The sequence below is a fragment of the Triticum aestivum genome, chromosome 5D, assembly GCF_018294505.1.
Source record: "Triticum aestivum cultivar Chinese Spring chromosome 5D, IWGSC CS RefSeq v2.1, whole genome shotgun sequence".
In the NCBI taxonomy this organism is placed as follows: Eukaryota; Viridiplantae; Streptophyta; class Magnoliopsida; order Poales; family Poaceae; genus Triticum; species Triticum aestivum.
In genome coordinates, this window is record NC_057808.1 from 476,159,763 (window position 1) to 476,184,025 (window position 24,263).

The following is a 24,263-nucleotide window of genomic DNA, read 5'->3' on the forward strand; positions in this document are numbered from 1 at the left end:
AAAAATGACCTGAAAATAAAAGTTCTCATAATGCCCTGAAAATTTAATACAAATTTTTTCTGAATATTTAAGAATTTTTTATGCAAATAACATCAGAGGGGGAGCACCAGGTGGGCACAACCCACCTGGGTGCGCCAGCAGCCCCAGGCGCGCCCTGGTGGGTTGTGGTCCCCACGTGGCCCCCCTCACTTACCTCTTTAGCCCATGTCATCATCTACCGCCAGAAAAAAAATCACCATTGCTCTCTCTCTCTCTCTCGTGTTCTTGCTCTCAAACCTGCGGATTTCGATCTCTTTGCTCGAAGCTCCGTTTCTGAAATTGTTTTGGGGGATTGCTACTTGGTATGTGACTCCTCCATTGGTCCAATTAGTTTTTTATTTAGTGGATTATATTTTGAATAATTAGCTACCCTTGGTGTTGCTATAGATGAGCTTGCATGTTGAATTCTTAGAGTTCTAAGTAGTTTGAATGCTCAATATGGTCTCTATACATCTCTATGAGTAGTTGCTATCAATCTTGTGAAGTTTTGTTATCAAAAATTTTGTGGACTAAAAATTTCAGAATTTTATTTATAGGAATAAGATGAGTTTCTTTAGGAAGTTTTCTTCCAAGAAGAACTCTAAGGGAGTCATTGGGGAGTCATCGGACAATGATCTCCGCACTCACAGAATGGCGGAGGTGCAGTCGTGCAAATGGTCGTATAACCCCTTCATGGATGGAGCCAGGACCAGTCAAGAGTTTGCACAGTTTGCTGCTAATGCTGGTCTCACTGACTTCATCGCAGCTGAGTGTGAACAATACTATCTCCTTACAAATTCCTTTGTGCAAAGTTTTCATTTTCTGAGTAGGAATAACCCTCCTTAGGTGCAGTTTAATTTATATGCTGAAACCCATCAGATACCACTTACTGAATTTTGTGACATTTGCTTGATCCCTTCTGATGGGGAAATAAGGGAGCCTAGGCCTACAGAGTTTGAGGGTTTTATCATACACTGTCAGTGGGAGATGAGAGAGGGGTTTCGAGTGTCAAAGCCACTAGCTTGCATTTTCCTTCTGTGCACTATTTTGCTCTATTTATCGCGAGGTGTTTACTTGCTAGAGAGGATGTTGGTGCACTTAGTGCCCCCCATTTCAATGTCTTACGCCGTGCACTTTTCGGCGATAACAGCTACAACCTTGGGGCTATTATTGCACGCCGTTTGCACCTTAACAGGACCAAGGGTAAAATTAATGGTGGTATTTACGCTACTCGCTTAGCGAGTCATTTCAATGTTCAGTTTCGCCAGCGTGATTAACGTTTAACCAAGGTTTATTTAGATCGCCAGGCTATGGCTGCCCATCAATTTATTGATGGCGAGAACACTGCTATTCATATTCCTTACAACCTGGTTTTCAGTGAGAATACCCATGATATTATCCCGTTGCCTGCACCTGCTTTGTTCGACTTTATTGCCAGGAGAGGATACACGATCATGCCGGAGGACCTCGTCGCCTATCGGAACAACCAGGCAGCAGCTGAGGAGGAGCCTCAGGAGTGGGACCCCCAAGTGCCCGCTCCACAACACTTCAACGTGGGACCCGAGGGTTACTACGAGTGGTGATTACCAAGTTAGGCCAAAAGCCTAAGCTTGGGGGAGTATGTATTTCCACCGACATTACATTCATGTTCACACATTTCATTCCAGTTGTCGGTGTTCACACTTTTTCATTGTATTATCCATATTAGATTTATTTTCTCGCTTTCTTCTTGTGTCTTTGAAAAACTTTGAGAAATCTAAAAATATATTTCTTATTTCTTTTCAGTTTTTCTTTCTACTTTAATTAGTTGTAGTATTTGAAAGAAAACCCAAAAAGATTTCCTTGTTCTTCTTTTGTCCGTTGGGAGCTTTCCCGTGTAAATAGTTTTTTCTCGTTTTTGTTTTTCTTTTTAATTTTCTTTGCTCAAGAAAAACTAAAAACTCCAAAAATATTTCAGTGTGTTTCTCTGAAATTCCTTTCCTTTTATCGTGTCATACCGAGGAGAAGACCACGATGAAAATGTTGAGTGGCTCTCATTTGCATTATTGTTGATCTAACAAAGAGCTCAAATTGCCTTGTCTTCTCCTCTTGAATAAAATGTTTGTAGATTCCAGCTTAGTCCACGGCACTCTTGCACTATTATTATTTTCATATCATTCGGTCGTGCAAGTGAAAGGCAAAAATGACGATATTTGATGAACTGGCTGTGGCAAAGAGAAACGGGTATGAACTCAACATGTTTTGTTTTTGTAAATATGTTTAACCTAGTATCCATGATTCAGCCTATTATGATCAAACATGTTTGCAATGACAATTAGAGATTATAGTTTCTCATTCCATGCTTAAGTAGCTAGGAGTGGATAATGATTTATCTTGGATGTCAACATGCATTAAAATGATTGTGATGTGGTATGATGATATGGTATCCTCCTCTGAATGTTCGAGTGGCTTGACTTGTCACATGTTCATGCATGTAGTTGAATCAAAACCAGCATAGCTTCTATGATATTTATGTTCATGGTGTTCACATCCTACTCATGCTAGTATCCAATGTTAGTTATGCATAATGCATGTTCATGACCATTTTCGCTCTCTAGCTGGCCGCTTCTCAACCTATTTGCTAGCCTTCGCCTGTGCTAAGCGGGAATACTGCTTGTGCATCAAAATCCTAAAACCCAAGTTATTCCAGATGAGTCCACCATACCTACCTATATGTGGTATTACCCCGCCGTCCTAAGTAAATTTTCATGTGCCACCTCTAAAACTTCAAATAAACATCCATTTTGTGTGCCTGGATTGTTCATAGAGTGACAGGAGGTAGTCAATATCTTCCATGCTAAGTGGGTTATTCTCATGATGAGTGTTTATTCACTCGTCCTTGCACGAGACGGGCAGAAATAGGAATTCCCAGTCCCGAATTCAAATTGCAAATAATTAAACAAAACTCCCCCAGGAATGATGTTGGTATGGACGGTACCCGTGGATTCGGCTAGCCATGGAGTGTGTTTGTTGGTGGAGGGGGAGTAAACCTTTAGCTTTATCGCGTGTGAACCGCCACTAATGTGTTTAGCATGGAAGATATCGATAAACAATGGTCACGAAGTAAACTGGAAGGGTGCATTTCTCAAAATTTCAATTATCTCTGTTTTAAAATATGAGCTCTGGCACCGCTGCAAATCACCGCTTCCCTCTGCGAAGGGCCTATCTATTTAATTTTATGTTGTGTCATCACCTTCTCAAATTAGCGCCAGATCTGAGAGCACTATTGTCATCATCATGCATTATGTGTAGCTAATGTTGGATGCATCATGACTGGATCTTTTCTACCATGAATTATAATGTTTAGTCACTGCTTGAACTTTGGAGGTGCTCTGCATTTATGTTTTGCAGTCTCAGAAAGGGCTAGTCAGATACCACTGTTGTCATATTATATCATGATTGTTTTGACAAAGTGTTGTCATTTGAGATATCTTATTATTGCTCGCTAGTTGATTATGCCATTGATATGAGTTAATATAATTTTTAAGAGTTATTGTCGACATGGTTAGTCATAATCTTTGTTGAAAACCTGGGTGCTACTTAAGCTTCTGTATGTAAACAAGAGCAAAAGAGTTCGTCAAAGTTTATTTTTCACTTTCAGTTTATCAACTGAATTGCTTGAGGACAAGCAAAGGTTTAAGCTTGGGGGAGTTGACACGTCTCCGTCGTATCTACTTTTCTTAACGCTTTTACTCTTGTTTTGGACTCTAATTTGCATGATTTGAATGAAACTAACCCGGACTGACGTTGTTTTCAGCAGAACTACCATGGTGTTGTTTTTGTGCAGAAATAAAAGTTCTCGGAATGGAACAAAACTTTTTGGAGTTTTTTATGGAATAAAAGAAAAATACGGGAGCCAAGAACCACCAGAGGGGCCCCCTGGGTGAGCACAACCCACCAGGGCGCACCCCCCTCCTGGCGTGCCCAGGTGGGTTGTGCCCACTTGGTGGCCCCGCTGACCCTATCTTCGACACAATAAAATCCTATTTTCGGAGAAAAAATAAAGGAGGAAGAATTATTGCGTTTCACGAGACGAAGCCGTCACCGCCTCATGTTCTTCATTGGGAGGCCAGATCTGGAGTCTGTTTGGGGCTCCGGAGAGGGGAATCTTCGATCTTCGTCGTCACCAACCCTTCTCCATCGCCAATTCCATGATGCTCCCCACCGGGAGTGAGTAATTCCTTTGTAGGCTCGCTGGTCGATGAGGGAGTTGGATGAGATTCATCATGTAATCGAGTTAGTTTTGTTAGGGCCTGATCCATAGTATCCATTATGTTCTGAGATTGATGTTGCTCTGACTTTGCCATGCTTAATGCTTGTCACTTTGGGCCCGGGTGCCATGATTTCAGATCTGAACCGTTTATGTTATCACCGTTATATTCATGTTCTAGATCCGATCTTGCAAGTTATAGTCACCTATTACGTGTTATGATCTGCAAACCCCAGAGTGACAATAGTCAGGATACTTTCCGGTGATGACCGTAGTTTTAGGAGTTCATGTATTCATTATGCGCTAATGCTTTGTTCTGGTTCTCTATTAAAAGGAGGCCTTAATATCCCTTAGTTTCCTTATGGACCCCGCTGCCATGGGAGGGTAGGACAAAAGATGTCATGCAAGTTCTTTCCATAAGCATGTATGACTATTTACGGAATACATGCCTACATTATATTTATGAACTGGAGCTAGTGTCGTATCGCCGTAGGTTATGACTGTTATATGATGAATATCATCCAACAAGTTCACCGATCCAATGCCAACGAGTTTTTCACATATTATTCTTGCTAAGTTACTATTGCTATTGCTACTGTTACACTCGCTACAGAATCATTTCTATCACTGTTACTGTTATTGTTACTGTTACTACTACTATCAAAATTATCATACTATTGTGCTACTAATCATATTGATGTAGATAATCAATCTCCAGGTGTGGTTGAATTGACAACTCAGCTGCTAATACTTGCAAATATTCTTTGGCTCCCCTTGTGTCGAATCTATAAATTCGGGTTGAATACTCTACCCTCGAAAACTGTTGTGATCCCCTATACTTGTGGGTTATCAGACAACACTAGAGCAATTGCCTTAGCGAAGGAATCCAGGTTTCACAAGAGAACCAAACACATCAAGAGACGCTTCAACTCCATTCATGAAAATTTCAAGGATGGAGACATAGAAATTTGCAAAATACATACGGATCTGAATGTGGCAGATTATTGACTAAACCTCTTACGTGAGCAAAACATGATCAGCACCAGGACTCCATGGGTGTTAGATTCATTACAATGTAATCTAGATTATTGACTCTAGTGCAAGTGGGAGACTGATGGAAATATGCCATAGAGGCAATAATAAAGTTGTTATTATTATATTTCCTTATTCATGATAAACGGTTTATTATTCTTGCTAGAATTGTATTGACCGGAAACTTAAATACATGTGTGGATACATAAACAAACCGTGTCCCTAGTGAGCCTCTACTAGACTAGCTCATTGATCAGAGATGGTTAAGGTTTCCTAACCATAGACATGAGTTGTCATTTGATAACGGGGTCACATCATTAGGAGAATGATGTGATGGACAATACCCAACCGTTAGCATAGCACAGTTTATTGCTACTGCTTTCTTAAATGTCAAATACATGTTTCTTCGACCATGAGATCATGCAACTCCCGGACTCCGGAGGAATGCCTTGTGTGCCATCAAACGTCACAACGTAACTGGGTCATCATAAAGGTGCTCTACAGGTATCTCCGAAGGTGTTTGTTGGGTTGGCATGGATCGAGACTCGGATTTGTCATTCCGTATAATGGAGAGGCATCTCTGGGCCCTCTCGATAATACAACATCAAAAGAAGCTTGCAAGCAAAGTGACTAAGGAGTTAGTTATAGCATGATGTATTACGGAATGTGTAAAGAGACTTACCAGTAACGAGATTGAACTAGGTATGGAGATACCAACGATCGAATCTCGGGCAAGTAACATACCGACGGACAAAAGGAACTACATATGTTGTCATAAAGGTTCAACCAATAAAGATCCTCGTAGAATATGTACCAACCAATATGGGCATCTAGGTCCCGCTATTGGCTATTGACCAGAGAAGCGTCTCGGTCATGTCTACATCATTCTCGAACCCATAGGGCCATCCAGGTCCCGCTATTGGCTATTGACCAGAGAAGCGTCTCGGTCATGTCTACATCAATCATGCTTAAGGTTCATTGACGATATAGTATTATATGAGTTATGTATGTTGGTGACCGAATGTTGTTTGGAGTCCTGGATGAGATCACGGACATGACGAGGAGCTCCGGAATAGTCCTGAGGTAAAAATTGATACATGGGATAATAGTGTTTGGTCTCCGGAAGGGGTTTCGGATGTTTCCCGAAATGTTGGGGTACGAGAACACTTTATTTGGGCCAAGGAGTAAAGCCCACGGGGCTTTAGGAAGGTGCAAAAAGGCAGTTCTGTGGAGGCCAAGGGGCCAGACGCCAGGGACCCTGGCGTCTGGTCCTGGAGTCCGAGAAGGACTCTTGCCTTGCGGGCTAAACCGACTTTGAGGAGGCTCTTTCTCCAAGAAACGACCCCAGGGCTCAACATATAAATAGAGGGGCAAGTCTAGCACCCGGAACACATGAAGATTCACCAAGCCGTGTGTCGGCAACACTGCCCCCTCTAGTTTATCCTCCGTCATATTTTCCATTGTGCTTGGCGAAGCCCTGCGAAGATTGTTCTTCACTACCACCGTCACCACGCCGTCGTGCTGCCGGAACTCATCTACTACTTCGCCCCTCTTGCTGGATCAAGAAGGCGAGGACGTCACCGAGTTGAACGTGTGTTCAACGCAGAGGTGCCGTACGTTCGGTACTTGATCGGGACAGATCGTGAAGCTGTACGACTACATCAACCGCGTCGATAAACGCTTCCGGTTAGTGATCTTCAAGGGTATGAAGATGCTCTCCCCCTCTCATAGCTATGCATCTCCATGGATAGATCTTGCGTGTTTGTAGAATTTTTTTTGTTTTCCATGCAACGTTCCCCGTCACAAAACCCATTTAATTAGCATGTTGTTGAATGCAAACAAGGCAACTCCATTTGTACCAACAGCTTGACATTTTGCCATCCTGATTAGATAATAGATGACAACTTCCTTCTATGCACAACCCACTCATTGCCATGCTTCTGCAGGGCTACATGGAAACTGTTTAGTTGCTTTGTTGTTAAATGCAAACATGGAAACTCCATTTGTACCATCAGCTTACCAATTTCCATACCAATTAGTTAGCAGATGGGCAACTTCCTCCTATGAACAACCCGCTCCTTATCATGCTTCTGCGGGGCTACATGGCAACTATTTAATTTGCCTTTTTGTTAAATGCAAACATGGCATCTCCATGTGTACCATCAGCTTACCCATTTGCCATGTTAATTGCCTTGTTTTTAAATGCAAAAATGGCAACGGTCCCCATGTGTGTTTCAACTAACTTACCATGTTTTGCACTTCTGTTATGGATGCCACATTTCCTGCATTTTTTACTTTTATTTTATAGTGATCCCTGTTTTTTTTTCATGCTAACATGGTAACTCCCTCTGAATGAGAATCTTAACATTTTGCCATTCTGCTTAATTAAAACATGGCAACCTCCTCCTATTTCACAACACCTTAATTGTCATTCTACTGCAATGCAACATGACAACTAATCATGTGTCAGAACTTGAAAACAAACAGACATTTTGCCATACATGTGACTAGTAAACATGGCAGTTTTATCCAACCCACAATTGTATCAGTTGCCACTATACAAAATGTACTCATGTCAATTTTCATTACTACTCATTACCTCGCAGCAATAAAACATGACAATTTTCTTTGGACCAGTATACATCAACTGCCTTGCAATGAACATGGCAACTTTTTGCTACTCTACACGTGCCATATCATAAACACTTGTCGTACTAATGCATCGAGTACATGACATATTTTTATGTGTACCAGTAATGAATTATTTGTCATGCCAGGGGAACAGAAGCATGGCAACTTTCATCAGCTGCTATGCCAAACAGAAATTTGCCATAGATCCCTTGTGTTCGGACAACATGGCAACTATAATTGGCACATTTTTGCGTTTTGCTACATTCCTCTTTTTTCCCCAACAATACACATATTTGTTTTCAACACAATTACCATCATATGAACTTGTGTTGGGCATGCCACACTACCGGCATTTTTCTTCTATTTTTAGATCCCTCACAACCTATTGTAAGAACATGGCAACTCCCGATCAAACATTTTTACATTTCTACACTATTGACTTACATCTTTTTGCTTTTTTGTGCACTTGATCTTTTTGCAGCATCATGGTTCGCAATCACCAGGAAGATGAGGACAATGACTTCGTGGAGCCGCCGCCATGGAATGATGCAGCTGGTGGCAAGAAAGACGAGAAAGAGGTTCTTTACTCTTACTTTTCATCATCTTCCTGATAGTTCATTCGTGCATTATGGAACTTTTTATCAGATTTAACATGGCAACATTCCTTTATTCCACATGGCACCTACAACACAACTTACACGGCAACTACCTTGTGCACACTTCATGCTTTCTTGTTACAGTATCTGCCACATGGCAATTTTTAGTAGTTTGCACCTGGTTAATACCTTACTCTTTACACGGCAATTCCAGCTCACGGTACATGTCAAACGCAGAAACCACATTATTTTCTGAAACAACCACTCCGCTTTCATTTTCTGTACTCATGTCGGAACATATAGTATAATTCCTTTTTCAAATGCACATACATGCTTCCCTTCTCTGATGCCCTTCATTTCTGTACTCTTTGGTCAACTGTTTCCAGAAGAAGAAACCCCGCAATAGGGCTTTGCAAGAATATCTTAGTAAACTGAACAAGGGATTCCGCGAAGATCAAAAGGCACCTGTTGCGGAGATGGGGATGCAGGCACTGATGGATGTGCGATGCACAAACTTAGTGAACATCGTGTGTGGTTGGCTCAGGGAGATTTATGACCCTGCGTCAAGGGAATTTTTCATTCCAGGACGGAAGGCTCCCTCTAGATGAGGACTCTATTTTCTCCATGCTGAGTGTCCCCCATGGCGGAATGGAGGTGCCTTACAGGGTGGACAACAATGTTGACGAACGTCCCCCCCCCCCCCGGCTGTTCTATGGGGAGGGATCCATGCCTAACACGACTGCTCTCGCAAGTTCGTTGGCTGCTATGAAAACCCATGGTGACGTGTTCAAGATTAAGCTGCTCATGTACCTAATCTCGTTTGTGTTTGCACCTACCACGTCCCTTTTCCCAAGCAATAGATGCTTTCCCATCCTGGTGCACTTTCTTTTATTTTTTTTCCATTTTGCTATCTTCTTTTTTGTTGTCTTGTACTAGCATGCTTTTCCAATCTTTGTTTTTAACTGTTCACATGTGTCCATTTTTTCAATTTTCGCAGGACAAACTGGAAGATGTTAAAAGTATGAAATGGTGCAAGTTTATTGGTGACTTCCTTCATGATTCCTTTGCAAAAAAGATGTACCAGAAGGGCTTTCGCCTTCACCTAATGGTAAATCTTTTCGGAAATGCTTACTCATGGTAGATTTTTTACCTTTTTGCAATCTAGCGAATCTGACATGCTTAGTATAGCGTATTCAACCTGGCAAACCTAGTTTCCCAAAACTTGTGTTGAAGTAAATAAGTGGCAATTATACTTCATCACATATGGCAAATATAGTCTTCCACACATGTTAACAATAGTTGATCACACATGTCAAGTATAGTTAATGATACATGGCAACTACAGTTGTACACACATGGAAACTACAGTTCATGACACATGGCAACTATGATTGACCACACGTGGCAACTATAATTAATGACACATGGCAACTATAATTGATGATACATGGCAACTGAAGTTGTTAACACATGGCAACTATTGCTCACACAAGGCAGCTGGAATACATTACACATGGCAATCACAATTCATCACAAGTGGCAACTACATTTGTGGCAAATTCATTAGTTCGTAATTATGAAATCTTCGGTCGTGTGCACATGTCGTACAAACGACCTTCCGCACGGCAATTATTTTTTTAAACATCCACCTGGTTATTATAGCACTGCCCATGGCAAATACAATTTTACATACATGGCAAAGTAGCATGTCAGAGAAGCAATCAAAATAATTTATACATGGCAAAAATATCACTCTCTCATGGCAAATATTTTCTAATTCCACTGACACAAGTCCAACTGACATTTTTCTAGCTCCTTTCATATACCCTGACATTTATGTGTTTTCCAGCTCATGTATGCTGATAGTCTTCACATCTCCACTGTCGATCTCCTTCCGCTGGGAGGCCCACCTCCTCCACATAAGTTTTGTCGTATCTGCTTGGAATTATGACGTTTTGCAGATAGGACATATGACAAAAAATTTGGCAAACTGCAGGTTAGTTTATCGTTTTCCTCTTACATATGTCACTTTCGTAGACAGTTTAATTCCTCCACAAATAAACCACAACAAATCATACAGAGCATGCATGACAATTTGAAATCAATGAATTTTTCCTTTCAAACATTTGGTGTCTAGTTGGGGCATGGAAAATTTGTGTATCCCTCACACCAAATTGAAAATTGTATGTGACAACTCCGGCTTGTAAACAAACCACATGCCAACAATGCAAGCACACACATGGGAAAATACCGAACTCTTTCAGATAGCATTCCATGTTCCCTCATACGTGTGATCCATCTTTGTTGTCAAAGTTTAGGAAACTTGTATTTACCTTTTATAAGTTTCTATTATCTACTTTCGTACCACTGACCTCTCTCCGATGTATGCAACTGATGGCCAAGCATTCCATTGACTACAGTTTCTTTGGTGGCCCACACAATTTCAGCAAATGGCTGGATGTGCATTTAGCTCCATCTTGTTCCCTTGGGGTAATTCAACACGCCATTTTCCACGCATTCTTTGTTACATGACCCATTCCCAACTGTCACTCTTTGATTCCTTCTTCGTCCCCCTCTCTACACAATGTGTGCATTTGTTTTTGTTTGTCCAAATCAGGTGAGGGATCCTGTCGAGCCTCTAGTCGGGAGTTTGCATCTCGCATGAGCAACCTGCTTGGGAAGTTGGTTGAGGGCTGGACGGCATTGTCTGGTTCTGATGGCGATGCAGTTGCCAAACATTTCGCTTCGTTCGTTGGCGAACGCACACATTGTCTGGTACGACCGTAACAGTTCCCAGGAGATCCCCGATACCCAAGAGGAGTTGTTCAGAGCTGGTTTGGTGGTGATGGTGCTGGTGTTGACAAGGATGGAGGCAATGATATGGAGAATGTGAACCAGGACAGTGACGACGATGAATAACGAGAAGTTCAGGATGGGGCTGCCATTGACCAGGCTTCACCGGTTGTTGCAGCAACAGAGGAAAAAATGCTTCTTCCATCGCGAGCGACATTAGCGTTTCTGCTTCGTAAGGGGAAGGGTGCCAGAGGATGCTGCCATGGTTCCTTCCGGCAAGAGGGTTCGGACCGATCCTATCACGGCTAGGAGGAGGTCTTGTTTTTGTTCCTTCTTGGCATGGTTTCATCATTTCCCAAAGTTTTCCATTCGTTATAGGCCACACGTCTCTGTTCTCACTCTTTTTTGCATGTGTTTTCTGTGCGCTCAGCAAGGCGACCGTTGTGGGTAGATCATCTAAGCAGAAACATGTGGATACGCCGTCTCCCGCTTCTGCCCGGTTGAAGAAGGGGCCCTCCACTGGATTAGGCACTGCTCCTCCTGTTGGCATTACGTCCAGATGCTCGTCACCTCGTATAGCATCGTCCAACACTAGAGATCCTATTATTCTGGAGGACGCGAGGAAAAATACCAGGAGATATCTCTTCTTTTCTCGTTAGACTGACAGCTCAATCAGTTACGCAACACATGCAATCTTTGTTAACAATTCATATGCCAACTTTAATATATGTTATGTGGCAACTCATGCATGTTGGTCATGGCAAAACCTATTCACATCACATGGCAATTGTTAACATTGAGCAAGAAAATTCTTCTTCCTTTGCTATTACTGTTATCAACGATAATCTAGCATTCTACATATGGCAAATCAAATAGACCCGACATGGCAAATCAAGTAAATCAGGGTTTCAAAATCAGTTGGACGATGTGTACAACATTTCTCTTATTTGCAATTTATTTGAACAACAACACATGGCAACTACTTATGCACCAGAAACCGATCAATTGCCATGCTAATCATGCTAGTGATAATATATTTTCCTTACATCACTATTTTCTGCTAATTCTATTTGTTTTGTATGACTTGTGTGCAGACTGTAATGTTTGTTACTTTATTCTATGTTTATTGTGCCATGTTTAGGGGAAAGAAGACTGTTGTCTGCAGGGGGAATCCCAACATGAAATACCCACTCGATCGCATCCATTCCAAGCTTGGTTCATTAGCCAATGCGGCTGAAAACGAGCCACCAGTTGCCTGATACGTCCATTTTGCATCATGCTTTTATATCGATATTTATTGCATTAGGGGCTGTTATTACACACTATGTCACAATACTTATGCCTATTCTCTCTTATTTTACAAGGTTTACATGAAGAGGGAGAATGCCGGCAGCTGGAATTCTGGGCTGGAAAAGGAGCAAATATTAGAGACCTATTCTGCACAACTCCAAAAGTCCTGAAACTTCACGGGAGCACGTTTTGGAATATATGGAAAATACTGGCGAAAGAATCAACCAGAGGGGGCCCACACCCTGGCCACGAGGGCGGGGGCGCGCCCTACCCCTCTGGGCGCGCCCCCTGCCTCATGGGCCCCCTGGCAGGCCTCCGGTGCCCATCTTCTGCTATATGAAGTCTTTCGTCCGAGAAAAAATCATAAGCAAGCTTTCGGGAAGAAACACAGCCGCCACGAGGCGGAACCTTGGCGGAACCAATCTAGGGCTCCAGCGGAGCTGTTCTGCCGGGGAAACTTCCCTCCGGGAGGGGGAAATCATCACCATCGTCATCACCAACGATCCTCTCATTGGGAGGGGGTCAATCTCCATCAGCATCTTCACCAGCACCATCTCCTCTCAAACCCTAGTTCATCTCTTGTATCCGATCTTTGTCTCAAAGCCTCAGATTGGTACCTGTAGGTTGCTGGTAGTGTTGATTACTCCTTGTAGTTGATGCTAGTTGGTTTATTCGATGGAAAGATCATATGTTCAGATCCTTTATGCATATTAATACCCCTCTGATTATGAACATGAATATGATTTGTGAGTAGTTACGTTTGTTCCTGAGGACATGGGAGAAGTCTTGCTATAAGTAGTCATGTGAATTTGGTATTTGTTCGATATTTTGATGAGATGTATGTTGTCTTTCCTCTAGTGGTGTTATGTGAACATCGACTACATGACACTTCACCATTGTTTGGGCCTAGAGGAAGGCATTGGGAAGTAATAAGTAGATGATGGGTTGCTAGAGTGACAGAAGCTTAAACCCTAGTTTATGTGTTTCTACGTAAGGGGCTGATTTGGATCCATATGTTTCATGCTATGGTTAGGTTTACCTTAATACTTCTTTTGTAGTTGCGGATTCTTGCAATAGGGGTTAATCATAAGTGGGATGCTTGTCCAAGGAAGGGCAGTACCCAAGCACCGGTCCACCCACATATCAAATTATCAAAGTAACGAACGCGAATCATATGAGCGTGATGAAAACTAGCTTGACAATAATTCCCATGTGTCCTCGGGAGCGTTTTCCTTTATATAAGAGTTTGTCCAGGCTTGTCCTTTGCTACAAAAAGGATTGGGCCATCTTGCTGCACCTTATTTACTTTGCTCGTTACAAATTACTTTATCACAAAACTATCTGTTACCGACAATTTCAGTGCTTGCAGAGAATACCTTACTGAAAATTGCCTATCATTTCCTTCTGCTCCTCGTTGGGTTCGACACTCTTACTTATCGAAAGGACTACGATAGATCCCCTACACTTGTGGGTCACCGAGACTCTTTTCTGGCGCCGTTGCCGGGGAGTGAAGCGCCTTTGGTAAGTGGAATTTAGTAAGAAAAAATTTATATAGTGTGCTGAAATTTACTGTCACTTGTTACTATGGAACATAATCCTTTGAGGGGCTTGTTCGGGGTATCTTCACCCCGACCAGTAGAGCAAAGAGTTGCTCCTCAACCTACTGAACCTACTGAAAATGTTTACTTTGAAATTCCTTCGGGTATGATAGAGAAACTGCTAGCTAATCCTTTTACAGGTGATGGAACATTACATCCCGATTTGCACCTAATCTATGTGGATGATGTTTGTGGATTATTTAAGCTTGTAGGTATGCCCGAGGATGTTATCAAGAAGAAGGTCTTCCCTTTATCTTTGAAGGGAAAGGCATTGACATGGTTTAGCCTATGTGATGATATGGGATCATGGAACGACAAACGACTGCATAGAAGTAGCCGTCTCCACCTATTGCAGATGTGCATACCGCAACTGGCGGCAACGATATGACGGGTAGTGGTGAATCCATATCTGCAAGGACTGCAGAGGTTGTCCCGACTCTTTTTTCAATGAGAGATGTTGCCAAGCTACCGGCTGGTCATTCAGCCAGTGTTGAAGTGGATGGTGCAGAGCCTAGTAGAGAGAAGGAGCAATCTCGCACATCTGCTACAGATGGTGCATGCGTCGCTGAAGGAACTGTTGCGCCTACACAGGACGTTGATGCGGGCGGACTAATTGGGCAAAGGACCACTACCACTGAAACTGTTCTGCAACCCGTAGAAACTGCTTCGATTGCCCAAGTTGCATGCGGCTGCCTACTTTGCATCCCAGTGGCCGACTGACCGACGCCCCCGGACCCAAGCGTGATGTTGAGGTCAATGGCGGGCGAGGGGCGGAGGTGGTCGGAGCGATCACGCTATCGTCCGGTGACGTGGAGAAGCGGGTCGTAGCATGCTCGTGCACCGGATGAAGACCGCCCATTTGCAGTGTTGTGGATGAGCTCGGTGACTGGCCATGTAGGAGGCAAATGGCCGACAAACATGTGCTTGTCGCGGCCATGGCGGCGGCAGAAAGATTGGCCCGCGCGGGTCGGCTAAATCCTAGCACGAGGAAAGCGTGGGTCGTCGCTGCCCGCGTGGCCTTGGCGACGAGGGCCTCGTTGTCCTCAACGGCGGCCTTGTGTTGCGCGGCGGTGGCGAGGGCGACATGGGCGGCGGCTTTCCTCTCCACAACAGCGGCCCTCCGACCTATCCTCTTGGTCGTTTCTCAGGCGAGGTCAGCCGGCGAGAGCTCCGTCTTCGGTTTCTTCTTCTTCGGGGCTACGGGATGGGCAGAGGTGGCGGCCTGGATGGCGGCAAAGGGGTTCTGTGGGGCGGTGGCCATGGAGGAGCGGGTGGAAGGGCGGGCGGGAGGGATGGTTTTTGTGAGAGAATGGGAAAATGGGAGGGTTGTGTCCCTGACGGGCGGGCCAGGAAAGGACATGGTGTGTATGTCCGTCGGCGCAAACACATACCAAATTTGGGCTGAAAATGGACCGAAACGACTAGGGACGGACCGGTAACGCGTTGGAGCTGGCCTTACAACTAAACCTGATCATTCTCCGGGCCGGGTCAGGTTCGGGCTGGGCTTGGCAAAGCCCGATGAAAAAATCCCAAGCCCGAGCCCTGCCCGGGCCGGCCCGAAGCACATGAACAGTGTCGTTTTTAATTAAATTAATTATATTTGGGATATTATATTAATTTATTATACCTATATTTCAAATAAAAATAATATATATAGTCATTTCGGGCTTTCAGGCCGGGCTTCGGGCGAGAAACTGGAGCCCAAGGCCGGGGTTGTCCATGAACAGGTTTACTTACAACTGAGTGTGTGTTCTCCCCTCAAAAAATAAAAAACGGAGTGTGTTCTAAAAAAACGTTACAACTGAGTGAATCCCATCACGTCTGCTAGGCGGCCAGCGGCCATCGGTGTCACTCCGCCACTCCGGCCCCATTCGACAGAGACATCACCGGCAGCAGGTTAATAATGGCGCTTCGCGCGGCGGAGCTCCGGCGACTCCTCCTCCTCCGCGGCGGGGCGGTCCTCCCGCTCCCGCTCGCGTCGCGCTGCCGGCCGGCGAGCACGGCCGCCCGTGACGACGAGGGAGCAGGGGGCAACGCCTACGACGTGCTCGGGGTGGGAGAGACGAGCTCCTCCGCGGAGATCAAGGCCTCCTTCCACCGCCTCGCCAAGGAGACCCACCCCGACGTCGCTGCCGCCGCCGGTTCCCGACGGTTCCTTCAGATCCTCGCGGCCTACGAGGTATCTGTTCAGTTCGATTGCTCTAGTATGAATATATGATGTGGTACTAGTCAATATCAGACCGTGTGGATTCTAATTTTGCCACCGGTTGTGGATACGCCCAAGTGAATTGTTCATTTGGGAGTTGGAAATTGCGTCAGTGCTAATTTGGTACTATTTGCATAGCATAGGTCACTTCACTACAACGCCGAGAAGCAATCAATTAGAAGCCCAGAATGTAGTATTTTGCATATTACTCATGAGCCTTTCTGCGATGCTGCAGATCCTATCCGATTCCCAGCGAAGGGCGCACTATGATAGCTTCCTGCGCTCGCAGAGGCTAGTTATACAGAAGCATCCCAGGCCATCGCAATATGTATATCCATATCCATATAGTTCAGGCATTGTGATGCCTAGAGAAAGTAATGTTGTCGAGTGGCTTAAATGGTACAGGCTTACTGTTGATGACATTGTTACAAAAAAGAGAATCGCGACGGGTTCAGGTTATTTCGATAGACTTGAGAGTGAACTGTACTCTGCAGTCCATGCTGCATACTATGGCCCCGAGGTTGAGTCCATGGATCTCCTTCCTGATTGCTTTGAAGCCGAGGAGAGGTCTGTGTATGAGACATCTGAGCTATTGCACCTTGTATCTGGCCGTGATCTGCTTGGTATTGTCAGTCTAGTCGATAGCGTCCGAGAGCGGTCTGATGCTTGTCGTGAGAAGCTGACACATTCTGGTTCTGCAACCTGCGGCGTTAGTCCAAATGTTGCAGTAAACGGGGAGAAATGTTCAATACCTAGGCATGCAGATATTCACAAGCAAGAGAATGAGGATAGTGACAGTATCCCATCAGATGCCTACAAGGACATTGAATTGCAGATATGTGGGAGAGTAGTGGCCACTGCAAATAGGAGGCTCAAGTGCAATTGCATTGACAATTCAGACATGGAAGATCACATACATGTATTTCTTGTTCCAAATGAGGTGGTTGCACCTGATGTGATGCAAGAGCATCTCCTCCTTGGAACAATCACTGGGTTAGACACCAGTGGAGAGGAAGGATCTTGCTGTGTCTATGATGGCCATGGAATAAAGACCCATGTAATTGTTAAGCACAGGACACTGATGGTATGCATACCTTTCCCACATTCTATTAGATCAAGTATATGTATGGTTCAGTGTGGAATATTGCTGCAAATGTGTATGTTGTAGGTTAAACACATGCACTGGTATCAATTTGGAGATGAAGTTTCACCCTGCGAGTGTCGATGTAGCAGGGCTCGGTTGCCACCCAGCAGGTATGTGTTCCTTTCTATGTTGGGTTGTACTCAGGCAGTCATGCTGCATATTTATGGAACCATGAGATTTGTTCCATGCATCAACTGTCTTGGTGAAAAGACTGGATAGATAATCTTACATAGGTGTTCAGTTCACAGTTACTATTGTTGGAATGATATGCATGTTCACTACTGTACTCCACCTTAAGGCAATTCTTTCTCTCATCCCATTTGTTTAGTGGTGAAAATATTCTTAGTGAAAGAATTGCCGCAAAATTAGCAAACTCAGAATGCTCTCTGAAAGTGAATAGGAGCATAGCAGCAGCATCCAAGTGAAACACGTCTTGTCAGTTAAGGGTCTTCTTGCGCAAAGAAGATAAAGAATCAGTAGTGTGTTAAAGAATTGTACTACTACTACTCAACAAGTGTACTGTTTTTTTTAATTAATTTTCACAAGTAAATTGTTCAACAAAATGTATTCAGTGCATATTCACCTATGAAGTTCTTTGTTTACAGGTTTTGGCTTTTTGAGCCACGGTGTTATATGCATGACACTGGCGGTTGGTACATCGAGACATTTGGGAGAGACAAGAAAGGGAGGACAACTCCATCGCCGAGACATTGGCATGGTGTCAATGAACATTCTGAAAAGTAAGCTTCATAAGGTCTCTTATTGCCTAGGTTTGATTGTTTGGTTGATCTTCCTTTTTTCTAGTTACATACTTACATCTGCGTAAAAAGACGAAACATAATAATCTCACCCATGTTGGTAATTTCCTAGCTCTGCAGTTTTATAGTCAAGCTTACTGTCCAATATTTTATTGTCTAGCCAGCCTCTTGTATAATACTCCCTCCGTTCCTAAATATAAGTCTTTGTAGAGATTCCATTATGGACTACATACGGAGCAAGATGAAGGAATCTACACTCTAAAAGCATCTATATACATCCGTATGTGGTCATAGTGAAATCTCTACAAAGACTTATATTTAGGAACGGAGGGAGTATGGTACATGTCTTTCCAGATTTAGTTCGCACAAAACCTCATAGGATGCATTCACATGAAAATATGTTGAAACTCTTGCTTCCAGAACTTCTCTTTTATGGAAGCTTGAGTTGCAAGGGCTGCAGATCATGACTTATGTTACTTTATGTAAAGTAGATGCTTATTAATTATTTTATGTTAAAATTTGCATGTGTCACTTTGTTGATTGTATCTATTCATTTGTTGCGTCATTATGCACTTAAAACCGAAATGGCAGGAGATTGCATCCAGCACTGTATCTGGTGGCTCTGGCATACAGATCTTTAGATCTTGAGGATGCTCAAAGAAGAAAATGGAGCTTTAGGAGTTTCCTAGAGCTGCAGTTGTCTCATATTCGTCAGTTAAGCAAAAAAATCTTTAGTGGTAAAAATGGAGTTGATATGGGAGTACCATGAGAAACGAGCAGCAGTTTCAGGAATTCAATGTTCTTGTTTGACAATATCTTTGTGATCACTAAAACTTTCTCAAGCTGTTCACTATTCTGCATGGATGACGTAAACCATGCTGATGTCTGATGTCTGGAATTACAAACCGATTTCCATGAAATAGATGATCTTACGATGGTAAGCTAGCTATACCCTTGACATTCTTGCATCATGTTCTTTGTTCCTTGCTTGAACTAGCGAATAATGTATTCTTTAGAAGAGTACCCGACACTATACAACTAAGAACCCTGAATCGAAAATGATATGTTCAAAGGTGAAAGAACTATAGTCTAAATTTATGTAAGCATCTCCACCTGCCATTTTCATAGTGCGCAAGTTAATCTGATCTCCAGGGACACTTCCCTGAACCTTGGTGTGAAATTTGGTCACTTTGCCCTTTAATCTTAAACTGGGAAAATCAATTATATGTTGCTGGAAATGTTTGTGTTTATGGATATGTTTCCACGAAACATATAATTGCTGACATGTCACTACAATTGTTCAAAACACATTTTATGTGTTAATTCCAGTGGCATAAAATTTTCTTTGAATTTGGCTGTTGCATATCTATGCATTTTAGTTGCATGTCTAACAGAGTTAACAGTGGCATGCGGGAATTGGCCATTTGTATGCTGATTTTGCAGTGGCATGTAGTTTTTTCATAGTATTGGTGTCAACATTGTGCACATGTTACATACTTGTATTACTGCACATGCGTATGTATGTTCATAAGCATGTCAATCCGAACTTATGTGGAATATCCTACAGCCATGCTCTTTCATCATATTCTGGCGTGGCGCCTGGCGAAGAAAGTGAGGTGCCAGTTTAATGGCATATTAATTTTACCACTAGAGCAGTAGACAACAGGTGGTGGCACTTGCTGGCTGTGCTATATTCGGCAAGACAAGGCAAAGCTGGCTGAGCTATTATTAACATCCTAAGGTAGTATGCCACTTCGAAAGTCATTGCATTCTCCGCTGCTATAAAAGTTTGGTTTTTAGCATTTCTGGAGTGCCTAGGGTTAGGTTTATCTATTTCCCTTCCCGCAAAAAAAAGGTTTATCTGTTTCCCAAAGTATAATGAGTTTTTTTTTCGACAAAGGGTGGATTCAAAGTATAATGAGTACATAAAGTAATATGTCTGATGGCAAGTGCTGTTCCCAGGGAAAGTCTTGTGAATTCCATCAGGAGTGAACTGACAGTTGTAAGTTTATGAAGTGTGATCAGGCGCTTTTTTGGGGGTAGAAAAGGCACCCAAAGGGCAGCTTATATCTGATAATTATCAAGTAAAACAATAGACATTACTCCCTCTGCTCCATAATTCTTGTCTGGTTTTAGTTCAAAGTACAATGGAAAGACAACATGGCAGGAAACGACCAATAATGAATAAAATTACATCACAAATCATAATGGATAAAAGTACATAAAAAATCATAATGGTCGTCCTCTTCCTTCAATTATACTCCACAGTTGGAGTTTGAAAAATGCAATGAACGGGCAGCAAGTGTGATTAGGTCCTTGGTTTGTGCTTTGTATTCAACACCCTACATCACCTAAGTGGACTCTGGCTTTAGTGCTCCAAGTTGTGGTTTCAGCCTCTTGGGGGACAAGTGTACAAACCGTTCAATCTGAAATATACTGACTTGAGAGCTGTCAGGTATCATGGACGAAGATGGAACTGCGAAGCCCTTACAAGCATTTGAACGGCTGAAATCTCCCACGGGCTTTTAACTGTCTGCAGATCTTACACTTTTTCTAATACAGTAAATGGTTAATATATGTTGGCCAGCTCTGATATGGACTTGTTCCATATGAAATGTATTCCATCTGTTCAAAATGAATTGAAATTCCAACTTTGTCCTAAGTCAAACCTATCTGTATTTGACCAAGCATATAGGAAAAGTATGCTAATGTCTACGACATCAAATAGATATAGTACAAAAGTATATTTTATAATCAATTTAATGGAACTAACTTGATATTGTGAATGTTGATGTACTTTTTTGTAAACTTAGTCCAACTTGCAGAGGAATGACTTGAAGACAAAGATAGAACTTCCATTAATTTAGAATAGCTAGTACTCCCTCCGTTCCAAAATAAGTGTCTCAACTTTAGTACAAAGTTGTATACTAAAGTTAAAACATTTATTTTGGGACGGAGAGAGTACAATTTAGGAGGAGGAGTCTGTAAACAGATTATGGCCTATGGGTGGGTTTTTGGCTTTCTACCGTAGAAACTTTGGCCACCGGATATCAAAATCCAGGTTCGACTTCGACAATTTTAAAACTTCACAACTTAACTCTTTTGCACTCCACATTGTCGATCCGCATGAATAGATCACTCAAATAGGCTATAATGTGGAGTGTGGGCTATAATGTGTATTACAAATACCGATCCCATAACAAACTAAATGAAAGCCTATTTAGATACTATACTTAAGAATTTATTGTGCTCTAGAAGACAATGGTAAGAGACGATGCACTGAGAGAGTGACCTCTAAAAGACAACTGTTATGTTTCAATTATAGACTTGCATTTATGTAAGATCGTAGGTTCCTGTGTATATGTTCTAGTTTTTCCTACGATTTTTCTAAAACACTAAAGATGTTGATTTCTCCTGGTGCATCAAATACTTTCCCAATGCTGATTTCTTTTTCGGAAAGGAGGATTACCCCTAGTCTCTGCATCGAACGATGCACACAATCATCTTTATTGCATTATTCAACAAGGTTTTACAAAAATAAATACATAGATCAACCCAAAGACACCTTACTAGCGAAAATTGTCGCCCTACCTACAAGATTGATGATGTGCTCTGACCTTGCGGCACGCACACCAAAAAATCTGGTGGCCTCACCAGACCCGCTCGCATGCTAGCTGAGAGCATCAATCGGTCTAGCAAAACCTCAGCGTGCAGCACATGCGCACGACGTAGAATCCGCCGGCGCCTTCCATCTCCAGGAACAATCAATGCAGTATACTTGCCAGACCTTCCTGCCATCGACGCCAACACGACGCCGGACAGTGCCAGCCTCCTGTGCGCATGCCCATCAAACGGTATCCAGTGTCGAGACCCAGCTGCACCTTACCGCCAAGACTTGTTGTCATCAATACTATGGATGCACGCCGTCCCACCTTGGTCACTGCACGAGAAGCATACGGAGACCTGCGCCCAACCACCAAATCAAACATTTGTCCCTCCAGCCGATGTTACCACCATAAAGATGATACCCCCATGGGGATGGCAACGCAGGAACCTTGCCATCATCTGATCTGGAAAAAGCCCGAATCTTGGGTTTCCCCTAGGGCATACAGGGAACGCGAATCGCCCCACAACGCCCCCAACAAGGTACAACACCTGTTGGCGTCGCCGGTGACGGTTCTGTCCGAGGCCAAACAAGCCTTCGCTAGCAAATTCGCGCTCATCCCCAGCTGGACCACCAAATCGACCTCCTCTGTCATCCACACGCCCATGGGGTGACGTATGCTGCAGGGTAACCGCACGATCGGAGCGCACCACGGCCTGGAACCGCCGCCCCGCCTGGGTGAGTCATCGACGATGGAGGGGGCCCTCACCACCGTGTTGCCGATGACGGATGACGCACACGTCCAGAACACCCGCACAGATCTCCACCGCAACCGCATCCCGGAGCCGCGGAGGAAGGCCTCGTCGCCACCATCATCCCCGCCAGGGCTTTGCCTAAGCGGAGCTCTAGCAGTGGAGAGGACGGGGCGCCGACGGCTCAAAGCTCTTAGATTGAGAGGGAGGGGGAGAGGGTCGAGGAGAGGGGCGACGGTGGCTCCTTCTGGTTTTGGATCGGAGCTCCTTTCCCGATGCTGATACACCCCAAGGTGGTTGTGTGTGTTTGTATTTTTTTAGAGACACCCAAAGGACATCTTATATCTGATATTTATCATGAAAAACAAAAGTCAGTATAATGAAAAGGACAACTGGCACACAGACCGATGCAGTACAAATACAAAATAAAATTATATTGCAAATATACCAGCCTTCTTCATCTGATTGTACGTCATCCACTAGAGATTAAAAATCGCACTAAACCAATAAAAAAAGAGATACCTGCAACGCCTCACATACCAAGCTTTAAAGATCGCAATAACCACTCACCCTTGAGCGAGATCTAAAAGTCACTGAGAAGCATCTGTTGGAGCATCACCCCACGCAAAACAGGTTTGCAATCCATCACCACTAGTCCAAAGAGTTGGAGAAACCAGATCATGTGCAGAACAACATTGAAGAAGATGTGAAAGTCGCCACACCAATGGCCAACCAATTTCTCTTCTTGAATGACACACCAACTACTAAGATATGAAGAGAGCCAACAAACCTAGGAACACGAACTCTCACATGCCCTTCATCGGCACCTTGATCCAAGAGACCTTATTCCAACACGCCATCGCCGCCACCACCTAGATACGTCGCTGGGGAAACAAAATATAAGGAGAAAAACACTGAAGGACGGGTCCCCACTCCTGTTGTTACCGACGAGACCACCAGATGGAAACAAAGGAGGAGGGCTAATGCGGCGGCGTTTGGGAGAAACTTGGCGGTGGCGGCTAGGGTTGAAATAGCATCGTCGGTGGGCGTATGGAGGTGTGTCTCTAGCGGATCTGTCTTTGGTGGATTTGTTCGGATCTGCTCTTCGTTCGTCTACGTTCGTGTGTTTTCAGGTGGATCCTTTCAATCTACGCTACTCTTCATCGGAGACCGTTGTTGTTCTGGTGCGCTGGTCCTATGAGGGCATAGCACGACGGCTTCTCGACGGTCTACTACAACAAGTTTTGCCCAGCTCCGGCAAGGGAGGGGCAATGGCGGCGGCGCGCCTTCGCCTAGCTTCAGTGCTTATAGTCGTCGCTAGGTGGTCTACGAATCTGGATGTATTTATTATTTCTGGTGTTCATTGTACTGTCATGATTGAAGATGAATAGGAATAGGTCAGAAGTATTTAAAAAAGGCTCCTGCAGTTGGTTCTGATTGTTTGTGTTAACAATTTTCTGATATTATTTTTTTGGTAAAGGGTAAGAGCATCTCCAATAAAAAATATAAATGCAAAAATAACTAACTTTTGCATCTCCGGGGCCTGAAAACTCACCTTCAACAGATGATGTAGATGCAAAAAATTACATCAC

At 43.5% G+C, this 24,263-nt stretch overlaps 1 protein-coding gene across 2 annotated transcripts; it reads left to right on the top strand.

Annotated features, from left to right (window-relative positions):
* Nucleotides 1-16,002: 16,002 nt before the first annotated feature.
* On the top strand, nucleotides 16,003-21,097 carry LOC123122924 (uncharacterized). 2 transcript variants are annotated; one of them, XM_044543306.1, is made up of 7 exons: nucleotides 16,003-16,386; nucleotides 16,649-17,497; nucleotides 17,582-17,667; nucleotides 18,163-18,297; nucleotides 18,907-19,252; nucleotides 19,883-20,056; nucleotides 20,771-21,097. In XM_044543306.1, exons 1-5 carry the CDS (start codon nucleotides 16,111-16,113, stop codon nucleotides 19,082-19,084), a joined length of 1,524 nt encoding a protein of 507 aa, XP_044399241.1. In that variant the 5' UTR covers nucleotides 16,003-16,110; the 3' UTR covers nucleotides 19,085-19,252; nucleotides 19,883-20,056; nucleotides 20,771-21,097. The 2 variants fall into 2 exon arrangements, with proteins under 2 accessions (XP_044399241.1, XP_044399240.1); XM_044543305.1 differs by lacking the exon at nucleotides 20,771-21,097 and having other exon boundaries at nucleotides 19,883-20,422.
* The last annotated feature ends 3,166 nt before the right edge of the window (nucleotides 21,098-24,263 follow it).

Bases quoted from the DNA above. Each gene is read 5' to 3' on its own strand.
- LOC123122924 (XM_044543306.1), top strand. From the start codon at position 16,111: ATGGCGCTTCGCGCGGCGGAGCTCCGGCGACTCCTCCTCCTCCGCGGC. The intron at 17,668-18,162 runs GTATGTGTTCCT...CTTTGTTTACAG, and splicing joins GCTCGGTTGCCACCCAGCAG to GTTTTGGCTTTTTGAGCCAC. The intron at 18,298-18,906 runs GTAAGCTTCATA...CCGAAATGGCAG, and splicing joins GTCAATGAACATTCTGAAAA to GAGATTGCATCCAGCACTGT.